The sequence below is a fragment of the Calonectris borealis genome, chromosome 4, assembly GCF_964195595.1.
Source record: "Calonectris borealis chromosome 4, bCalBor7.hap1.2, whole genome shotgun sequence".
Lineage (NCBI taxonomy): Eukaryota > Metazoa > Chordata > Aves > Procellariiformes > Procellariidae > Calonectris > Calonectris borealis.
Genome location: NC_134315.1, coordinates 67,775,533 through 67,797,338, shown reverse-complemented (window position 1 = coordinate 67,797,338; position 21,806 = coordinate 67,775,533). Strand labels below are relative to the sequence as shown.

The window sequence follows — 21,806 nt, the reverse complement described above, 5'->3', positions numbered from 1 at the left end:
TCTCTTAATATAAAATCATTAATTGCAGCATATACATTAATTTTAATTCTGTAGGAAAAGACGACTGTTTATTTTAGCATCTGTTTGCACCTTGGGAGCTGCTCCTTTGACTTTATTATGATAAAGGCCTAGAAAAATAACCATTAGGTTGTACTTTTAGGAAAACAGAAGATTTCCATTAACTTGGTTTTAAAATTAATTCCCTCACCTCATAATGTGTGGTTATTTGGGATCGGTAAGTTATAGCAGATCTTTATTCCTTGTTGAATGAACTCTTTCAATATTTTTTTTCGTCTTGTATATTTTATGTGTAGCCAGTCTGGACTATTTGTAGGAAGAAGGAGGACTTCCAGTATTCACTGCTGGAATATAGCAAGCATCTATGTAAATCTTTCTCATACTTGCATTTATCTGGCTTCCAGTTATAAGTGTAGTTTAGTACCTTTTGCAGTAAGCTAAAGTCTGTATTGGTCTGTGACTGACAGGTGGAGGTCACGCAGGTCAGGTACACAGTGTGTAAGCAGACTGCGAGGCTGGCGTTAGCCTGAGCGCCAAGATGCAGGGGCTGTTGCTCCACCTCCAGCAGTTTATCTGATCACTGGTACTCATGTTGTCAATTACTCCTGTGCATTCTTGCCTGGGGAAACTGTATATACATGAACATGTGGGAAAGCACCTATGGAAATTAATACCTTTTTAAAAGTTCTTTATTTCCCTCTCCAATAGCCATTTACAAAAGATTTTAAGGTGCATTTCTAAGGGTACTCCTGTCATCTTTTGTGCACAGATCTGACCCTTCTTCTGTAGAATTGCTCTGTGAACAGCAAAAGGATGATGCCACACGCAGTTATATCCCTGTGTATTTCCCAGCGTCTGACATAAGACCTGTCATTCTCTCCTCTCCTACTCTCAGCTCAGATGTTAGACTGGATGGGTTAAGGGGTGAGGGGGAGGCTTTGAATCAGAACAGAAAGATTCATTTTAGGCTCTGCTAAACCACAGCATTTAACTCTAACCTGCTCGAAACAGCACTGCAAGGGCACTGGGGGCATGAGTAGAGCAGTGATGGGTCGGCAGAGCTTGTGGAAATGGCACCCGGTTTGGGGGGCTTTGGGTGTGAACTTGTGCCTAATGAGGCACAGATCATCTCTGCCCGTGTCCAGCAGTGCTACTGGGATAAGTGTTCTGAAAGCCTTCTCACAGCTTTTCCTGTCGTGGTGAGTTTGGGTTGGTTGCTGGGCTCCTAAAATCTGTGGAAATTATAATGAGTCCTCGTATTAGGAGAGAGAGTTATTAAATACAGAGGAATAAATCCCATGTTAGCAAAACTTCTCTTAAATTTGTACAGCCTTTTGAATCCATTTATTACTGCCTCTTCGGTTAACTAGAAGCAGCGGTTTCAAGTACAGCTGAAGATGTCTCTCGTCAGTGAGAGCAGATTGTCCTTGCAATGGTAAGATAACAATAAGAGGATTTTGGTGATGGCTGGAGTCCTTTGGCTGCATAACACAGTGACACAAATGCTGGATACTGCATGTGGCACTGTAGTGAGGATCTTGCTGTAAGGGCACCGCCTGTTATTCCTGGGTTAGCTGCCATGACAACTGCGCTGCTGGTGAATGCCCTGTGTGGGTGTTCTTGCAGAGAGCTGAGGGTCATTGATATTCTGAGTGTTTCTCAGAATACTGCAGGCAGTAGAAACCCCTTCCTGCCAATGTTCACTATTATCACAGTGGGTAAAATATGCAAATGGTGTTGACAGGTATCTGGGAAGGAGAAAAGATAGTTTCCCTAAAAGCAGTTTTTGTTTTACGTCTTTAATTACATGGTTTTACCAAATGGTTCTAACTTTTTTATCTTCTACATGGCTTTTTTTCCCATTTGGGTGTGCAATGTTAAAAAGAATAGGGCAACAATTATATAGTAAATTTTGATCCATTTACATTTAAAAAATAGCTTGGTACCTGCAAACACTTTTTTTTCTTACAGGGGAGTTAGAATGAATTTGGTGGGATTTCTTATTGTGACATTTTTGGTTTTAATTATTTTTAAAGCAGACACTTGCTCCTTCACAAGCTGACTTTTATTGACTTTCGAGGAGTGAGGTTTTTTCAAGGTCTTTGGTTTTGTGTTTTTAAAGAATGTCTAAAACATTTTTCTTCCTGATATCCCCATCCTTCTTGAAATACATTGTAACATCATTACTTGGGCAATTAAGAACAGACAGAGCTGTAAAGGCATGGAAGGGACTCCCTTTTATTTTTTCTTGAATAGGGAATACCTTTTAATAAAAGGGGGAATTAATTTTTTTTTAACAGGACATTAAAACGTGGAAATTAAATGCCTCAGAGCATAAAAAAATAAATTTGTAGATGCAATCATTTTAACTTGACAGATTTTCCCATAAGCAATTAATGTAAGAATACAAGAAGCTTTGATATTTGAGTAGTGTTTATAGCTGGTCTTCTCAGTCATCAGCAAAATGATGACTTGCCTAGTTATAGGCAAAAATACAGGTGTTAAGAGAAAGTGATTTTGGAGGTGAGGGGCAGTCATATTTTACACTCTTGACCCTGAGGTTTCCTGCACTACTGGGAAAGCTGAAGTACTTGAGAACTGGATTGTTTCTGTCATTATAAAAGAACATTATGGTATCACTGTGAAAAGGAAAACACAAACGTATTAACTGTTGCTGACTAATTGAAGATTTAGCATTTGAAAGTACTGCATTTGTTTATTTTGCTTTGTATATTTTGCTGTCAAGGTGACATGCTTGCAGGACTTCTTTGGAGATGATGACGTCTTCATTGCATGTGGTCCTGAGAAATACCGGTATGCTCAGGATGACTTCGTGTTGGATCACAGTGGTAAGACTGTACATCCTAAACCCACTGAAATAGTCAACTTCACTGAGAACTCTTCCCCCCATTCAATCCTCAAGAGTTGTATGAGTTAGGAAAATATACATTGGAATATATTTTCCTGTGGATTAAAATGTTTTTCCAAACCATCCTTTGGATTCTGTAAGTCTGTTAAAATGCACTAACAAACCTGATCTATTTTCTTGGAAAGCAGCACTGAATTTTAAAAGGTTCAGCCATGGATCTAATGGATCTAAAATCTGTTAAAAACGTTCACTTTTGACATCTGTGACTATACGATGATCTCCATATTGCTGTCTTCATGACATTTTTTAAAAACCACATATGTAACGATGCTCATTTCAGGTCTTGAATTGTCCTGCTAGACAATTCACACATTCCAGTCTTGTCTGCTATAGACCAAGTGTTGAGCCTGTTTATATTGTGATGTTGTAGGGAGTGTTGGGTGGGGAAGGAGGTGAGACAAACTAGGACTTTGTGCCCATGCTATCTGCTGTTGACAGATCATGAATTTAACTTGTTTACAAAAGTTGTTTTTCTGTGAAAAGAAAAATTATAATGTAAGTTCAAGGAAAAAGCTTTCTCCTCTACCAGGGAGTTTTAGAATTGGCTTGGAATACCAAATCATATATATGTTGTTTTTTTCTCCATATTCATAGAATCATAGAATGATTAGGTTGGAAGGAACCATTAAAGGTCATCTAGTCCAACCCCCCTGCCGTGGGCAGGGACATCTTCAACTAAATCAGGTTGCTCAGAGCCCCATCCAACCTGACCTTGAATGTTGCTAGGGGTGGGGCATCTACAGCCTCTCTGGGCAACCTTTTCCGGTGTTTCACCACCCTCATCGTAAAAAATTTCTTCCTTATATCTAGTCTGAATCTACCTTCTTTTAGTTTAAAACCATTACCCCTTGTCCTATCACTACAGGCCCTACTAGACATGTTTTTTCTGTCTATATTGGTTCAGCTGTAGAATCACCCTGATTTTCTTTTATGAAAAAATTAATTTCTGGTAGAGAAAACTTGCCCTGGCAAGAATCATCAGATTATTTGAAGAGAGCTTCAGGTTGTGAATAAGAGAGCTTTTTTTGCCTTGCTCTCAGGTAACTGAAAGCAAAAGCAACTACTGTTTTTCTAATTTTTAGAAATGCCATAATTTAATTACAAAATCTTCAGTTACATCAAGGAGTATAGGAATATATCTAACCACTGGTCCATACATTTGGATGGATGGAGGATTCAGCTGGCTCCCATTCTGTTGTTATTGCCAGCATGCTACTTTTCCAGAACTGCCTGATTATGTTGATTCAGCGAGTGTGGAGGTGATAAGAAGGGTATTTTTTTAACATAGTTTTAGACTAGCTAAGATATAATTTTATTCTTATGCAGGAATGGAAGAGCATGGTTATATTAACTCACACTGCAAATCCCAGTCTGGGCAAAATCATAATTTCCCTTGCAGATTTTAAGGCCGTAAGTTTGCTTTTCCCGTTACACCGTGCACAGACTGATTGGGCTCATTTCCTTTCTGAGAACCCAGTGATGGAGGGTTTTTCTTCCCTTTGTCTCTTTAGCTTTGGTGGTCCCTGCTTCCTCTAATAACTCTAGAGGTCTTAATGCAGAAAAGCAGGTTAGGTACAGAGTGGAACATGACTTGACTGGCAGGGCATGCAGCTCTGCTTACTATTTTTGGTGGTGACGTGGCATCATAATGATGGCATTGACATCGTAGTGATGAATAACAGGGACAAAATTAGGAGGGGAATTTTTATGATTCCAGAGGGAGTGATTTGCAGTGGATGCTAACTGTAGGAATTAAAATGTTTCCAAAATGTCAATGCATGTATTCCTATTGATTCCTTTCCCATTTAGGTTGTCTTGTCCTTTATTTAATGATATATAGCTGATGGTAAATGGCAGTAATGTATTTTCTCAGCCTTTTGGAAAAAATAGACATTTTTCACCTCTTTAAAAATTGGTCACAATATCAGTTTCTTGCAAAAGAAGGTAAATGGGGCTTGCTGTGCAGTTGCCCTATATGAAGCTGCCATTACAGCATGCAGGATTTACTGAATGATCAGAAAAACCTTGGCATCAGCTGGCTTCTTTACTCTTTCAGCTGTGCGTAGGTACAAACTTGAATTATAGTACTAATCCAGCTTTAAGACATGAAGAAATATTACATGCAGAATGTTACATACTGCATTTGACTAGCTCAAATATGTTTGTATGGTATGTACGTTAAAGTTCCGAGATGCTCTTATAAATTTGTTTCATTCAGTTGGGCAAGCATGTTTAGAAAATACTGATGTTCATTTTCTGGATAATAAACAGCAACAGCAGTGTTTGGAGACAGGCTGTACATTGAACTATTGTCAAAATTCTATCTGCTTTCTTTGCAGAATGCCGTGTTATGAAGTCCTCTTATTCCCGATCATCTGGCATGAGGCATACTGGGTCCAAAAGTCCAGGACCTTCACGTCGAAGCAAATCACCTGCCTCAGGTACTACTTGTAGGAAAGAGCTGAACACGTAAAACATATGAAAGTTACAATTTGTTTAGTGGGGTGAAAAAACTGTTGGCTTTGTCTGAAATACAAGTGCCATGCTTTGTTTCCTGAGGGGAAAAAATGTTTTTTTCGGTTTGTCTCATAGATTTAATATTAATTTATAATAAAATTTGCATTTATTTTTGAATCCTGAGAAGAAATGTGGTTTCTATTTTTTAATTAACAGGCACAAAAAGTTTCAGTTTATGAACGTTGGAATAATTTGTGCTAATTGTATGCCATGTTTTCAGCATGGCACTTGATTTTCTTGAAGACTATTAATTACAGGTTGGTTATGTGGTTAAATTCCTGTTCATTGAACTAGAGTATACCCTTAAGTGTTCTGAATTTGAAAGGTTTCTCCTATATAAGCCAAATATTGTTGGAAATACAGGATTTTGCTGTTTCAAGTAATTTTAGGAGATGTTCTGGAATGTTACTGCCCATTAACAGAGAAATTTTTTTTCTTCTTGTGCTTCCTATAATTTCAAAGAAAGGTTCACATTGTGTTTTTGCCAGCAGTTTGGCTGAACACCATATGTTCCAACCATTGAGTCTTCTATGCAAATAAATAGAAGGGAGAAGCTTGGTTTTTTCCTTTTTTTATCTCTGCGTTTAATTTCTAAATACAGTAAAACTTAATTGATTTTTTCCCTCAGACGTGGAGAAGTAGCCCTGAAATCAAACCATTGAATACGTAAATATACGATGCTCTGTTTTGAATGTAACTATGCATGTAAGCTCCTGTGCGTGTATTCAAAACCGCAACATGTTCCATATTCTCATTTCCATATCAATATTTGTTTTGCCTCATTGATGCTGGTTAAAGTAATTTTACGTCTTTGGGTTCTTTCAAAGTAGAATATTTATCATCAGTTATAAAGGTTGAATATTTAACTGAAAAGCTTCAAAGAAGGATCGCAATAACAACATAGGAAAATGTAGCATGAAGGGCAAGTTTCACAACTGATCTACATTTCATGCAATCTTGTTAACTCCAATGAGATCGCATGGGATATCCATCAACAGTGAATTTTATGCAAAGTATTAGAAATCAGTGCTGTCATTTCCTTACTTATTTCTGCTTGGACACCCTCTTTGGTTAGGTTGATTTAAAAAATTTATCCAAAGTGTCTGGTATTTATCCTTCTATTTACTTGCCATTTTTTCTCATGTAGTCTTTACTTATCTTTATTTACCCTTCTTCCTTTCATGCATGTTCAGAACTGTTTAATAACTTCTTTCCTTAACGTCTTTCTCCTTTGTGTCAAATATATGAGTACAGTAAAGAGGGGTGGCCACTACTCCAGTGCTTATTCTTCAGCAAAATCCCCAGGTGAGCCATTACTATTATGGCTGTATATCACTAGTGTGTCTCCTCCCTCTCCATTTATCTGTATTCTTTTTGCTGTATTTGTGAATATTTTCAAGCTTGAAACACACATTTTGCATTCGGTGAACCAAAGACGACATAATGAGTGTAGGTTTTTTGTTGCAGTAGATTGGTTGAGTGAAATAATATAAATGATGCTTTATAGTCGTTGGACATCTGCTAATGGTGTCAAAGTTACATTTGTAAAGGTGTAATTTGACTACAAGTAGAGGAGCATTCTGAGGAGCAGTACATTTGTGTGTGTATTCTAAAGCATATTATAATAGAAAATTTCAGCCAGCGCAAAAAGACAGGGGTAAGAGTTGCTGAAAAAAGCAGTGCAAAAACATGTGTCATAGTTTTTAATTTTATTTGCAGTTTCTTACCTTCCTTTGTTTTCTTGTGTTATTTCAGCCTAAGTTCTAAAACACCAAGAAATCTCTTTGAACCTTCAGTTCAAAGTAAAAGTATCTCTAAAACAAGTAACATGCGTTTTGATTAGCAAATAGGTTGAGACTTTGGACCATACTAGAAGTTAACAATTTAAAAGGTATTCATAGGTTTTTCAGGTTTCAACATTCCAATATGCTAAAGAACTGTAGCCTAATATGTACTACTTAAAGAACGACAGATAAGAAATATTTTTTCTGTATATTCAGGCTGCTATACATGTCGAAACAAACCTCAAAAGAACTTATACTTAGAAAATAGATAAGAAAGGTAAGTTTTGCATATATGTGAAATAATCAGCAAATCAATAGCAGTGGACAAGTTTGTGCCAAAAATGAATACAGATTACTTGTATGTTTTTCGAGTAAGAAAAAAAAAGTACCTCTGTCTGAAATAGCAGTTGGCTGACTCCCTATAGATGCAAAATTTTTACATCTACATAGGGCCAATTCCAGCTTTTACTGCTGTTGCAGTTGTGTACCAACTCACATGCAGTGAATCTCAGAAGACATTGGCAAAGCTGTATCTACAGACAGCTCTTTTAAATAGGATCCTCAGCAGAATGTGCCATGTGTTATGGAATCACAGAAGGACGAAAATTGGAAGAGACCTCCGGACATCATCTAGTCACACCACTGGCTCAGAACACCACCCTTGTCCACCAAGCATATCTAAGATATTAGCAAAGAGCTAAAGTGCTGTCAGTGTAGGCTGGGATGTTCTTCCTTACACAGTTATGAGAGGGAAGAAGATTATGTTAACCAGCCAATTTCATGGATATAGTTGAGTGGTTTCTGTCGATGCTTAAAAGGATGGTAGTGACTTAGAGACAGATAAGGATGTCTTATAGTTTAGGCCTCAATGGTCATGTTCAGGAAATAGTGACCTTTCTGTAAGCTGTACAAAAAGAATTTGTGAATAAACAAAAATTTTTTCCTCCTGTAGTAATAGTGGGTCATTTGGAAGCAAATTCTTCTACTGAAGTATCTCATTTTTGGTCATGAACTTTACAGCTCAGTATTTTTTCTAATGGTTAGAGCAAATTGTGTATGCGAGAAGCAGAAAACAGTAAGATAGCATTCACTAACCCTCTTCATCGTCATACTTGCAAATTCTTTATAAAACAAGGATGCATTGATATGCCAGGTTTCAAGAAGGTTATCTAAAACAAAGTGATGAAAAGAAGTCTGCAGGAGGGATGTATACTCCTAAATACTTTTAGCTTCTTAAAAAACCCACTTAAATAATTCACCTATTGTTCTTACAAGCAGCCCTTGTTAAAGTCAAGACTAAAATATCCTAAACATACTCAATACTTTTAGTAGAAAAGACTAAGCTCTTAGTCTGTGAATCAGCTATGAAACCTTTTTAGCTCTTAAAATTTCTGCCTAGTATTTTCCTCTACCAGGAAAAATGAGGTTCAGCTAGAGAGGAAATAATGTCGCATCATATAATGTTGCATCATATTTGTTTATGATGAACAGTGTGCTATTCTGTCTGCATAATGAAATTCATCAGATTGGTTTTTTTCAGAAAAATACAAGGACTGACCTAAGTTATATTCAAGTCACCAGAGATAACGTATGTTGTAGCAGGCCTCTCTGGAAAACTGGACTTAAAATGAATGAGCTCTTGGAAGTCAAGAGGGAGGATATTGTATGTTTTCACACACACTTTAACTTCTTGGAAGTTCGGAAATAACCTACTAGCTTTTACCTTGTTGGGGTTTTTTTTCCCCTAAATCAATATTTTTCTGAACTACTGCTTAAGTTCTTTATCATCCAAACAGCTCATACTTCTTGTTTGTTTGTTTGTTTGTTTTTCTTGAAAAAAAACAAACTAAACAACTTGTGTTCTGTGAAACATTCTACCTAGAAAGTAAGGCGTTAATCCAAAAAGGAGAGGTGGAGGGTCAAATGTCTTTATGAACACTTTCTCTCTCCATATTTTATTGTGCGATATCACAATAAATGGTATAATTTTAAAAGGCTGTGGCTATTATTTGCCCAAAGCTCTTGCACTGGCAAAGAACAGAATAGGCCTTTTTAATCTCTGGAATCACGATGCAATATTTGTGTGTCTTCTTGGCCCCATATCCAGCCACATGAGTTTTGGGGGTGCAGCTGTGTGGCTTGCAAGCGTATAATTTATTCCTAAAGACTCCTGAGGAGTCTGTTTTGGTCTTTGTGTGCAGACTTGAGTGATAACTTGTCAGAGAGGTATGTTATGTTTAAAAACAAGTTAGGGGTTTTGACTTTTATTCATTTGTTTGCTTTTATTGCTTTGGCTAGTTAATGGAACCCCAAGCAGTCAATTATCCACCCCAAAATCTACTAAGTCCTCCAGTTCTTCACCAACAAGCCCAGGCAGCTTTCGTGGTCTCAAGGTAAGTGCAAGAACCATCAAAAACCCTAAATTCCATTATTCATTGAATGATGTATTACAGTGATGCTGAAGAAGAAAAAAAGAAAAAGGAAAAAAAAAAGAGTTATAATTCTATAAGGCAGCCTTGCTAGTATGATTTTTGAGTTGAAGTGGAGAAGAAATCTGAAGTAAGATTTTTGTATTTTGTCTTTGGTTGGCAGAATGGAACTCTCAGCTTAGGAAAGGCAGAGGGTGATGGTGGCTTGAATATGCCAATTTGCTCTCCAAATTTTCCATTGTTTTGTGGACTGCAGAACCCCCCCAAGTAATTTGTATTCCCTCAGCCTATATAAATGTAGTATCCTCTTTTGGATACCTTATAGTCTTGTAGCATTGCCCAAAATTTTGTCTGAAGCGTTCTTCTTCATCTGTGGCACACAATTTCACCCCTTAATGCAATCTCCTGCCTGAAAGCACGTGAGGGGTTCTTTTGGGAGCAGCCTGATGTTTGGCAGATTTTTCTCTGTGTTGCACCAAGAGAATTCTCTTCCTCTTCCACTTAAAAATTGGTAGCATTTATAGATCTCAGAGGCTGCTCTGTGCCTTTCACTCAGTAAAATAAAAGGAACAGTCTGGAGCGCAGTTGAGCATCTTACTGCTGTATTTGTGCACTGTCCTTTCAAGGAGAATTTTCTTATTAAATCATCAACTGCAGCCTTTCTGGAAGCACACTGGATGGTTTGCACTGATTATTCTGATCATGTAATAGCTCCCATTGGTGAACACAACAGTTGTGAAGAGGCAGCATAATTCTGTGGAAAACTGTTTTCTCAATAAAGAGACTGGCTAAAGGACGTGATGTGAATAGTATTTAGATTTGGGTTTTGACATGCTAATTGTTACCAAGTCTTTGTCTGTTTTGCAAGGAGTATGGCACTGGTTTCTGCCAGGCTTCTGTGATAATTCTGAGAAAAGGTTTTGATTTATTTGTTTAATTCTAATATATTTTTAGTTGTTTGCCTCATTGAGGCAATTTAGTGTTGATCTCTGCCTTTATGTTGCTGAGCTGTACCATCTCATAGGTTCTTTTTATACAAAGCAACATAGATTGGCCTTTCCCCTATAAAGCATTTTCAAGAGCAGTAATAGTTCTGGCATTGAAAATTTAGAACTGTGTGTCTTAAAATTTGTCTGGACAGCTCTGCTATAGAACTTACAGTAGAGGACACCAAAATCATTGGACTTGAGGCTCTCAAGTCTGGTCTGCACTATATTTAACAAATGCTCTTTTTTCTTTCTTTAATGAAATTACAAGTTTAGAAACTAGATAATTTGGTTCATTTTTTTCCCACGCTGTCCTGTCTGCTTTTAGCCGATTAAAGCTCCATTAAGACAGCGATAATTCTGATAGTCACAAGCAATTTTCAGTGAAGTGGACATGTCCTCTTTCCCCTTCACTGTCAATTTCACCGAAACAAGCTGTTGTACTTTTTCATTTTGGAATTTAATTGATGCTGGATACTAATAGATTTTTGTGTCAAATAATTCATCCCTATATGACCAAAGAAAACAGAAAAACAAATGAATCATCTCAGACCTGTTACTGAAGTAGTGAGTACCTCCTTGTTTTATCCCATTAGGGTGCATCTGTTCAGTAGGAGGATCCCAGCTGTGCTCCTGAGACTAAAGATAGGGAAAGTTAGCTGGTGAGTCTCAGGATAAATTCCAAAAGGATCAAGTGCGCTGTGCAGTGACCCTTGTTTCTTGATTATGTTCTAGTAGTAATGACTGTTTTGGTGAAATATCAACATAAAACCAGTAACAGGGAGTTATGGTTTTATGCAAAACCAGATTCTTTTAAGAAACCCATTATTATTTTTGTAGGATTGATCTTGGCCAGTCCGATGAGGAAAACAGAGGGGAAGCAGGAACCAATTTTATAATTTTGAGATTATTGCTTTTCCCTATTGTTAAATAATTCCTTGTTGCCAAGACTGCATCACTGCACAGACAAGTAGTCTGGCTTCCTGCACTTGTATAAAGAAGGTGCCATGACTACAGCTGAATGAAAATGTAGTTATAAATACCATGGTAGACAGTGAAAGAATAAAGTATATTTCTGAGTTTTCTGGCTTGGGAAATGCAATATTTTGGCTGATTTGTTGTGTAGAAATCATCTATGTTTATTTTTGTAGAGCAGGAAATAGCAGCACTTAAGAATGGTTTTCTATGAGCTCGGAGCAGCAGGAAAAAGGAACAAATCAGGGTTGATTTTTCTATTTCCTGTAAAGTGCAGACCATCGGAGCAGCTGCACACGAACTGTCCTTTAAAAACTGTGTTGTTTGGAAAGCCAGAGCAAAATTAAATATTTGACTATAGATTGGAACCTGGCTAAGCTTTTTGAAGTTTGATGATCAACGTAAAGCTTAAGTGATAATGCTAGTCATCAAGGTAGTAAATTTGCAAAAGGTACTGATTGCAACAGCAATTTTTTTTCAGTTTCAGACTTGAGTCTTACATCATATTCTCCAAATGCTACTTTTCCTTTAAAGTGAAGTCTCTTCAGTCCCCAAGGATTCCTTCTGCTTCACGATACTTTGTAAGAAGTGGTACGCTCAGGCACAGAAAACTCCTTGCAGGAAAGGCTCCTTGTGAACAGCTTATCTTTTAAGAGGAGGGCTTTGCTTCTGTCCTTTTTAGCTCTTCCAACCGGAGTGCCCTTGTGCTATTAATTGTTCAGTACACAAAGTAAGCCAGTGTGCTGTCCAACATCCCAGTCTTGCAGAAGTGTTTAAAAAAAATTGTACTGGAGTCTGAGATTAAATTGAAGTAAGAAATTTATGCTATGGCTCAAGAATAGTAAACACTACAGAATTTCCCCACAACCCCAAATAAATGCCTTTATTCCAGTAAGTGAAAATATGTATACCATGCACACAATTGCATGCTACTATGTATTCTTATTAAAATTGTTTATTTTTACCGTCACAATTTTAGCTTGTTGCTAAGCATTTCTCTTTGCAGCGGGTTTGTTTCAAGGTAAAGATTTACATATAAAAGTTAACAAGTACGGGGTGTGAATTAAATGTGTACTCTGTACGATATTCTTTTTTGAGCAAATGTGCTAAGTTTCTTAATTTTCTATTAACTTTTCCGTAGATATTAAAACTAGTGCATGGATTAACAAATAATGGTAATAGTGCATTAGGTGGCACAGGGCAACTGACTTTTTGCTCTTCTGTAGGCAGGTGGCAATTGAAAAGTTTAACATTTTTCTTTGGTTCTAAGTGTGCCTTTGTAGATACCCAGATACGCAATGCTGTATCTTTGGCTCTTAGGTCCTCTAGTACATCTTTTACTAAGCACACTTTGTACCATAAAAATCATCCAGAGACTAGATTAAATATGAGATTTTGGAAAATGGTATCGTGACTTCTCTATGCTTACTTGGATGTGTTTTATTGTCCCCTCTTGAAAGTAAGTACCACAAAGTCTTGTAATCTTTTTAAAAAGAAAATAAAATGGCACAAATAAAGAAGCTTTACAGTTGAGGCCTTTCTTAGAATCCCAATTATGCTAAATAGCATTGTGTTTGAATTTGTCTCAGTATTACTTTTTCAACTGATTGACCAAATGACCAAAGTGAAAGGGCATTAAAACCTGATCCAACAAATAACTTAAGCACTTGCTTAATTTTAAGCTAGTGAGTAGTCCCTTTTACTTCAATGAGGATGTTAATGTACTTAAAGTTAAACATGTGCTTAAGTGATTTGAAGGATTAGTGCCTATCTTCATCAAGGTTTTAATCTCTTCAGTTTTGTACACATGTGCTTCTGTTAGCAGTTACATGTTAAGAATATTTATATGCAATTATCCAACCTAGTGACACAGGTGCAGTAGCAGTTCTTAGAGGAATTCTTTAACTGCTGCCTTTGTTGAATTTACAATTCAGCATCTTTCTTGCTCGTACAGTGGATAAAAAGAGTTGACTAATCTGTGCTGGTAGGGAAACTGATGTATTGCACTTACTGTTAAGTCCATTCACCATTGTCATCAGTTTGCTAAAAGCTTTACATAATGTGATGCAACTCAAAATCTCTTTAGAAAAAGGGTAAATCTTTATGTGGTTCTTCCGGAGCAGTGTAACAAACTGTGTAACATTATATATATGCCATACCATGTATGCTCAAATTAATGCTAGCAAAATCACTATATTTTAATTGGCTGTTACATTATTACAAGTAACTCCTCAGTATAGTTGGATTATTAGCAGTGTTTAAGTATTGCTTAAAAAATACGAAGTTTCTGTCTTACAGATTATGTTAATATTAAGCATTATAATAATAAATACTAGCAACACCTCACTGGAAAGACTGATTATATAAGTAACATTTCATTTATGTTTCGAATATCTTTTAGCCCTTTCTTACTGCAGCCTTTCAGGATGAATTACAGTGACACTATAAAAGCGTCCCCAATTTTCAGAGGATACTTCTGCAAACAGTTAATTCACATTTTCACTAAAATATTCAGTCTACAGTTAGATTCGTCGGCAATTTGAATGTTTTCATAAAGACACAGAAAGCTTCTTTGAGAATATCAAGGAGTTTTTGTGAAGGGATGAGAGTTCACATTCTCTTCTTTTTCAGATGAAAGATTACCACAGCAATGCCAGATCAGAACTCAAGGAAAAGTTAACGATATTAGACATACTTTTTCTCAATTCGGCTAGATGCACTTTGAGGATATTACAGGATCAAAATAGTAACACTAATGTTTGCGTAGAGGTCCCATATTTCTGTCTGGAATTTTCCAGACACAAGGGTGTGGGGTTTGTCCATACGTGTACATGTGTACCATACAGTTCAGAGTCTCTTTAGCACATTATGAATGTGCTGGAGGACAAGGGCAGCACATTTAGTCATCTTAGACATACTGTGAAGGTGTTGAGCAACCACAGGAGGTCTGACTGGGGTCAAAGAAGCCCTTGCACATAGGTGTACAGGACAATGTACACAGGACATTTGTATGCCTAGCAACCTGATGGCAGAAGTTCTTCATTTCTATCCAGACAAGCAAGAAGGATAGACACCTTTAGGTGGGTGCTCTAGAAGGCACCATCCCATGTAGCTGCCAAGAAGTAAGGTATTTCCTTCAGTATGAAAAGAAGTCCAAAGCATTTCCACAAACATTTGTGTCATGGGCAGTTAATCTAATCCTGAGTACAAAGGTTTGTCAACTAATGTACCAGTCCACTTCAAGAGAATATGGGTTTGTATCTGTGGATCCTTCCTCACACTCTCATGAGAAATGTGTTTAGATATTTTTGTGAACCTGGAAAAATGGTTTTTCCACAGAAAATAGTTCAGCATGTGAAGAAAACAAAACAGTTGGGCAGGTTTTTTTCAGCCCAGTAACTTTTGTAACTTTTTACAGCATCTTTAATTAGTCTGTAAAATTATATGCAACTAGTTTTGAGAACTGTGTGTTCATCAAGATATTCTCAATAACTCTAACAACTATGTTGCATTGTGCATTTGGCTCTGGATGTGCTGTTGAAACACAAATTACCTGTAGGGAGACAACTTGAGGGAAGTAAAAGCAATAATTGTTATATTCTGTATTGCGTGATGTTTAAATGCAATAGGAGTGACTGTCAGCGTAAGATGTTCTTGGCCAGTAGCATCCACATTCTGAGGCAATTGTTTTCGAAGGATTGGATGACCATTGCTGCTCTGAATTACTCTGTGAGCTTTTAAAAACAAAGAATCAAATTCTGCCTCAGGTCTGAGTTTTCTAGGTCTTGCATATGTACGTGAGAGGGCAGATTTAAGATCTGTGCACTCTGAATTTATCATGTGGAAGGGGAGCAGTATTGGAAGAGGACAGTAGTACTGTGTGGACTAGAATACAGGAAGAGGAATTGTTGCAAAACCTAATCTGTGGTGCGATTGTAGATGCCATCCATATTCACTAGTGTAGTATGCAAAGCAACGTGCATCCTTTTTTCTTCTCCTTGCTACTTCAGGAATGGCTAGTGAACCAGTCAAGTCTACTTGTGCATCCAAAATCTTTTCTTCACCTTCAAAATACCTGCAGCTGTTGGGATATCAACAGTACAAGATATTCTAAATATTACATGTCACTGGGTAGTTAAATGATTAGAAAATTACTTTAATAATAAAAATCACTTTATTCTGTGTCACTTAGTGTCAATTCCTACCTCCTCCCCACCTTTTCTGGCTAGTCAAGCACCTCGCAGGCATCTTAAGATTTTATTTCTATTGTGCTCTGACACGGTAGGGAAAGACTAGACTGATTGTGCTGCTGAGGAACTGAGGCACAGACCTACAGCACCCGAATTACAGGCAATCTCTGTTGTTGAGTGAGTTCGGCCTTATGTCGAGAGCCATGAGGGAAATTAGTGGCAGAGCTAAGTTTAAACCTGCCATTTCAGATTCTGATCTAGCACCTCAGCCACAACAGCAGCGTTAGATTTTTTTCCTTTTCGTATTCCTTTTAGCTTTTTTTCCTGTTACTGTTTGCTTTCTTCTTGTAAATACTGTAGTAGGAAGGAATGTGCCCAGTCATGCTCTGACCTGATTACAAGGATGAAGGAAGTTGGAAATATGGGCTAGATATTCCCATATATTGTCACTCATTGAAAACTCAAAATAGATTACTAATATTTTTGGCAGTGATCTGTTCTGTTATCTCTGCTTCATGCTTCAAGAAAAGGTGACTGACTGGGTTAAGAGACTGACTCATGATTTTGCACAAATGTCATTTCACCCAAATGTCCTTGTTCCTCATCCTTGTTAAATAAATAGGTAACTCAGAAAGACAGCAGCATTACCATAGACTGGTTTTAAGTTATTAGTAAGGAGTAAAGTAGTAGCTGACTGGTTGCTGCTTCTACTTTGATGCTACTTCTATGCCAAATGCTAGTAAACATAATTGTTTTAGAGGCTCTGCAAAATTAAGTTGTACAGCTTCTAGTTACTGTACCTTTGGCTGATTTGGCAGCTCAGCTGCTACTAGAAACTTAAACGTTCATTAGCATTTCATGACCCTTTAGACAATATCCCTGTCAGTTCAGTTCTTTCATTGACAATAGTGTTAATGATTTAAAATATTCAGCAGTGTAACCAGACAATGTCAGCTAAAATGGAAAATGCTGCATTTGCATTCCTGGTGTCATGCAAAACCTTTTCAACAGACAGTGAGCTTAAGGCAGAGAAGCGTTTTAATCCTTTATGTGGTGAGTGGTGAGAACTACTATAATAGCCCATGAAGAAAACAAGATATGGAACTTCACAGAACAGCAAGAAATGCTACGTAGAGGAGGGGGAATAATCTAAAATATATTTTGATTTCATGGAGCATCCCTATAATTAAGTGTAATGGGAGAGCTTATAAAACAGTGGTGCATAGAACACATCCGGTACATTTTACTATTTATGGCATTCATTCCTGTGCCTCCACCCCTTTTTAAAATAAAAATTGATTGTTGTGTATGTCCCTGGGCAATATGACAGGATTACTTTAAGTAGAATTGTGAAGATTCAGATCGAGTACCAATTAGGTTTTTAGTGCAGGAAAAGTAGTTTTCTTCAGCCTTCATCCTTCAAAATCATTTAGATATTTGTTTTTTACACAGTTAAACACAGTCACGGTTACTAAAACTGGATTTATGTCTGGATACATATCAGACAGCTAACTTGAAATGCTTGTAGATGTCATAAATCTTCACATCCATAATAACCTAAAATATAGACCGCTAGATTACCAAGCAAATCTGACTATTGTAGGTGTACCAGGCCACCTATGCCAAAATTCTCTTATTTAAATGAAAACTAGTAGGGCTATGCAAGCATTTCTACATTACCTTCCTAGCATGCTTCAGTGCTAATCTAAAGAGAGCATATATTGACAGAGCTCAGTTAGGGAAACCGCAGACAGTGCCAGCTATGAAGAGATGTGTTAAACTACAGCATGAGAGCACGTGCTTGCTGCGCTGGCCACTGGATAGTTGTCTGGAGGTGGCTGTCTCTGGCTTACATGAAAATGTACGCAGAGTGTACTGTAACAATCTTGTTGCATAGCATGAGGAGGGAACATTGCCTCCGCACACACTGGCTCTATAGTGTTTAGGTAGGGCTTGGTGCAGCTGGAGGGAATTTTCTTTGCTGTTTACTGAAATCTGTTCAACTACTTATCTAAATAGAAATATCAGGCTGGATCTTAAATTGGTGGAAGTGACAATGATGTATTATGATGATGAACTGTGAGAAAGCAAGAATTAAAATAAGATGGGAGTAGAAAAGTAAACTGATTTTGTATAGGTGTTTTTAGGGTGTTTTTTTTTAACTTTGTGGGTTTTTTGTCTGGCTCCTTCTTGTGATTACCATCAGAAATAATAAGTTCTTATGTACTTCCATAGATCCCTCCACATGGTGGATCTTCTTCCAATGTGAATGGTGTACCAGAATCACTCCATTGCCAGAGTCCCGAAGGTAGGACACCGATAACTGCTAACAATCCTTGCAAAAATTTTGTTGTAGGTGACGGTTGGTTTAGCACTTTTAGATGGTTTCTGATGACTTCAAATCATTTTTTGTTCTGGGATATTTGATACCTTATCAACAACCTTATCTTGGAAAAGTTGTTATCACATTTTCTACATCAAGGCAGTAAAGCTTGGAAATAAATTTTGTTCTTTTTTTGTCAAGTGATAGCATATATTAGTGGATCCTGCTCTTCAATAGTTACTATTAGGAATTTGAGTGATTTTGAACATGACCTGCAGACTATCACCAGGAATGCATTTATGGCTGGATTGAAAGTGGAGCCACCCTCAAAACAGCACATTGTGCTTCAGGTAGAACTACTAGGCCCATCAACTGACCTTAGCTAAACTTAACCTTTCATTTCTTATCTCTTTAAAGCAATGTTGTTTGTTTTGAGGTTTTTTTAAATTTCATTTAGAGTAATTTTTTTAAATTAAAAATACTGAAATAAGCAGCTGTCAAACTTATTTGCATTTTGGATGTTTCAGCAGCAGCTAAAGGAACTTGAAGAATTCAGCAGATAAAACTTTTGGTTCTTTTACATGCATTGTAGATGAATCTTATTTGCATTTTTGCTTTGAATATGCAAAAAGATACTTAAAAAAAGTGTTTTGAGTTCAGAAAATATTTAGACCAAGGACTTATAACTGCATTCATTATTTTTAGAATATGTCCACAGAAAAACATGGTAATATGATTTGTGTGTTAAAAGGTTAAACAACTCTCATTAGTCTTATCTTGTTCTTTCTTATATTTGAGATAAAAACAAAGGAATAAGCTGTGAAGAAAAAAGCTTACTTTTACGTTTCGTTTTGCATTTGTGACTGTTCTGTATCTGTGGAACCCATTGGGGATATATAACATCCTGCTGACGCTTCTTTTCAGCTTGCATTATTGACCTTGCTTTTTTGCAGGTGTGAATGGAAACAAGTGCTCAGGGTCATCTACCATTCTTGAGAAGTATAAAGTGGGGAAAGTGATTGGTGATGGCAATTTTGCTGTTGTAAAGGAGTGCGTAGAACGGTGAGCAAGGAAATTGTTCAATACAGCTGTTTATTTTACTGGATAAAGCCCTATGCATTAGCATAATTTCATAGAAAATGTGATGAGATGAAAGCAAAGAGCAGTTGCAAAGACATGGTGACACTTCAGGAGAACTAGACATAGCAAAACACACAGAGCTTCCTATGTATTATTCCAGCAAAGGGATATGACAGCAGCAGAGGAACATGGCTTTTTATCCCAAAAACTAAAGGAGGTATCACCTTCTAATGGAGGCTCTTAAGGAAACCCCACAGATCTTCAAGAAATCCCATCACACAACAGACTGTTGTTGATGGCGGGAAATTGTATGTGGCATCTAAACAGTCTTTCAGAGACCCCCCTTCTGCCTTAGCAATTCTGCTGCTGTAGTATCCCTACTGCCTGCTGCTTAAACGATTTTTCACAGCTTTCAGTATACTGTGGGCAAAATATTCTTAAAGGCATGCAGTTGGTAGTAATTAGCCTGTGCTACTGACTCCCGTTTGCTTGCTTCTTCTGTGAGGTTGTGCGGTGAGTAGCCAGAGACTTTTCAAATCAGCCCTTCAATGTTCCAGACCCTGAAATATTCTTGTGCCTGGTTTCCCATGGGGTAGACAGGATACCTTTACAGACCTGTGCTGTGTTACTGCTCTTCCTCTGCAAGCTTTGTGTTACACTTTGCTGCTAGTGCAAACATAACAGATGATTTGACTGTCACTTTCTCAGTGTATTTTTTAGAACCACCTTCTGCTATCTTCAGCAGTCTGAAAGTCTTGTCAGCTTCTTAAATATTACGAGGAATCTCCAACTTGTACGCAAATACTGGGCAAATTCAGCAAATGTCTGTAAAAACCATACAAGTTACAGAAACAGTTTCTATTATTTGATCCTCATCTGCTGGTTTTCTTTACATGAAAAGAAAGATAATTATGAATGGAAACATCTCATTCCAGTCTTAGCAGATCTTAGATGTATAGATAGATACTTTTGCTGAGTCATCCAAATGGGCCAAAAGGGTTGGGTACCGAGGCTGAACCTGGGGCCTTCTCTACTGAAACATAGGTGAATGGATCTTACAATCCATAACTTTCTGCAGCCACTATTGTTTTTTCTCAAGAGAATTGTTTGATACTGTATCTGGATTATTTCTCTCCATTACTGAGAATAATATTGGCAGGTGGTATGTAACACAATGTCTAATACGCCCTTCTGGTTTATAGCAGCAAATGACAATTGTTATTTTTAATACTTTTTTGAGAAGGTGATGTACAAGCATGCAAGGTTTATAGACTAAGGAACAAAGACTGAGGTGGCAGCTCCTAGAGATACTAGCTGAGTACAGTGCTGATAAAGAAAAAAATGGCTAACTGTGAGCTGAGTATGCTACAATTACTGCTCCAAAAAAGTTCCTGTTGCATGGCCAGGTTCAAGATAATGCTTCTGGTCAGTGTTAATATCTAGATTCCAAGGTCTTGATTTTTTTTTTTCTTTTTGAATGGTTGCTACCAACAAACTCTAGTTCCTGACAAGCATTAGCAGATCAGTGTGTCGTCATGTCCCTACTGCTTTAAACACTGCAGGTCTGTTACAAAAACTGTAAGAAGGCAATACAGCCAGCTGTGTTGCAGCTGGATTTCTGTCCATTTCATTTTGCAAGAAGCTACACATAAGAGGCTTGAGTGAAACTAAATGAATGATGCTTTACAGTGTTTTCCCATGCATCCTGAAACTGGCCAGACATCCTTTGTTATCTATAGGGTGAACAACATTCATGAAAGATAACAGGTTAAAAGCATAAGATAACATAATTTATTATTTTCAGGAATATCGACTGTGCATTTTGGAAATCACTTAAGTTCCACTGAAAATGGGACAAGGGCTGCTAAGTCACTTGGGTGTCAAAACATCATCTGTGCTTTTTGGAATGAGGGGACTGGACTAGAAAAACAACCTTCCAATTATTTAAAAAAAAAAAAAGGGCAAAATTAAACTTAAAAATCTAGTTTTGTATGTGATCCAATCTTTATATTTAGTAAAGCATTATTAAATGAATTCTATATAAAATAAATATACAGCAATAGTTGCTAATTGTTAGCAACAATGAGAGAGGAAATGCCAACTATAAATGCGTGTCTTCTAATTCCTATTAATTATCATACTTCATTTCTAATAGTGTTGTGCTTAGAAGCCTTAATTGTGGAGCCAGGATGCTATTATACCAGCTGTTCTACAAAAAGAATAAGATGGTCTCTTTTGTAAAGGGTGCCTATATGTCTGTATATAAAGACATGAGTCAACAGATGGACACTGACAGATAGACAGAATAATACCAGAAACCTGTCAGACAATACTGCTGTATGATAGGCAGTGGTATTAGCACACAAATTATGTGGATGATATCCAGGGTTTTTTCTTGGGTGCTATAGTAAAGGACATTTGCAAGAGGGATTTGAAGTTGGTTGATGAATTGGCTTTGTGAACGTTAACTCCTCTTTCTACACAGCATAAGTGCCGAAGGTTTCCTAAGTGGATTTTGCTGATCAGTTGTTTGCAGGCTTTCAGATCATGCACTTAATTTAGTGTAACGCATAAA

General features: G+C 37.2%; 1 protein-coding gene across 1 annotated transcript in view; it reads left to right on the top strand.

Moving 5' to 3' along the window:
- Window positions 1–21,806, top strand: part of DCLK2 (doublecortin like kinase 2) — an 88,100-nt gene that overhangs the window by 39,860 nt on the left and 26,434 nt on the right. Inside the window, exons 3-7 of the mRNA XM_075149995.1 lie at window positions 2,765–2,867; window positions 5,287–5,388; window positions 9,547–9,641; window positions 18,064–18,136; window positions 19,105–19,213. Of these exons, the coding sequence (XP_075006096.1) occupies window positions 2,765–2,867; window positions 5,287–5,388; window positions 9,547–9,641; window positions 18,064–18,136; window positions 19,105–19,213 (482 nt within the window). The remainder of the gene's footprint in view (window positions 1–2,764; window positions 2,868–5,286; window positions 5,389–9,546; window positions 9,642–18,063; window positions 18,137–19,104; window positions 19,214–21,806) is intronic.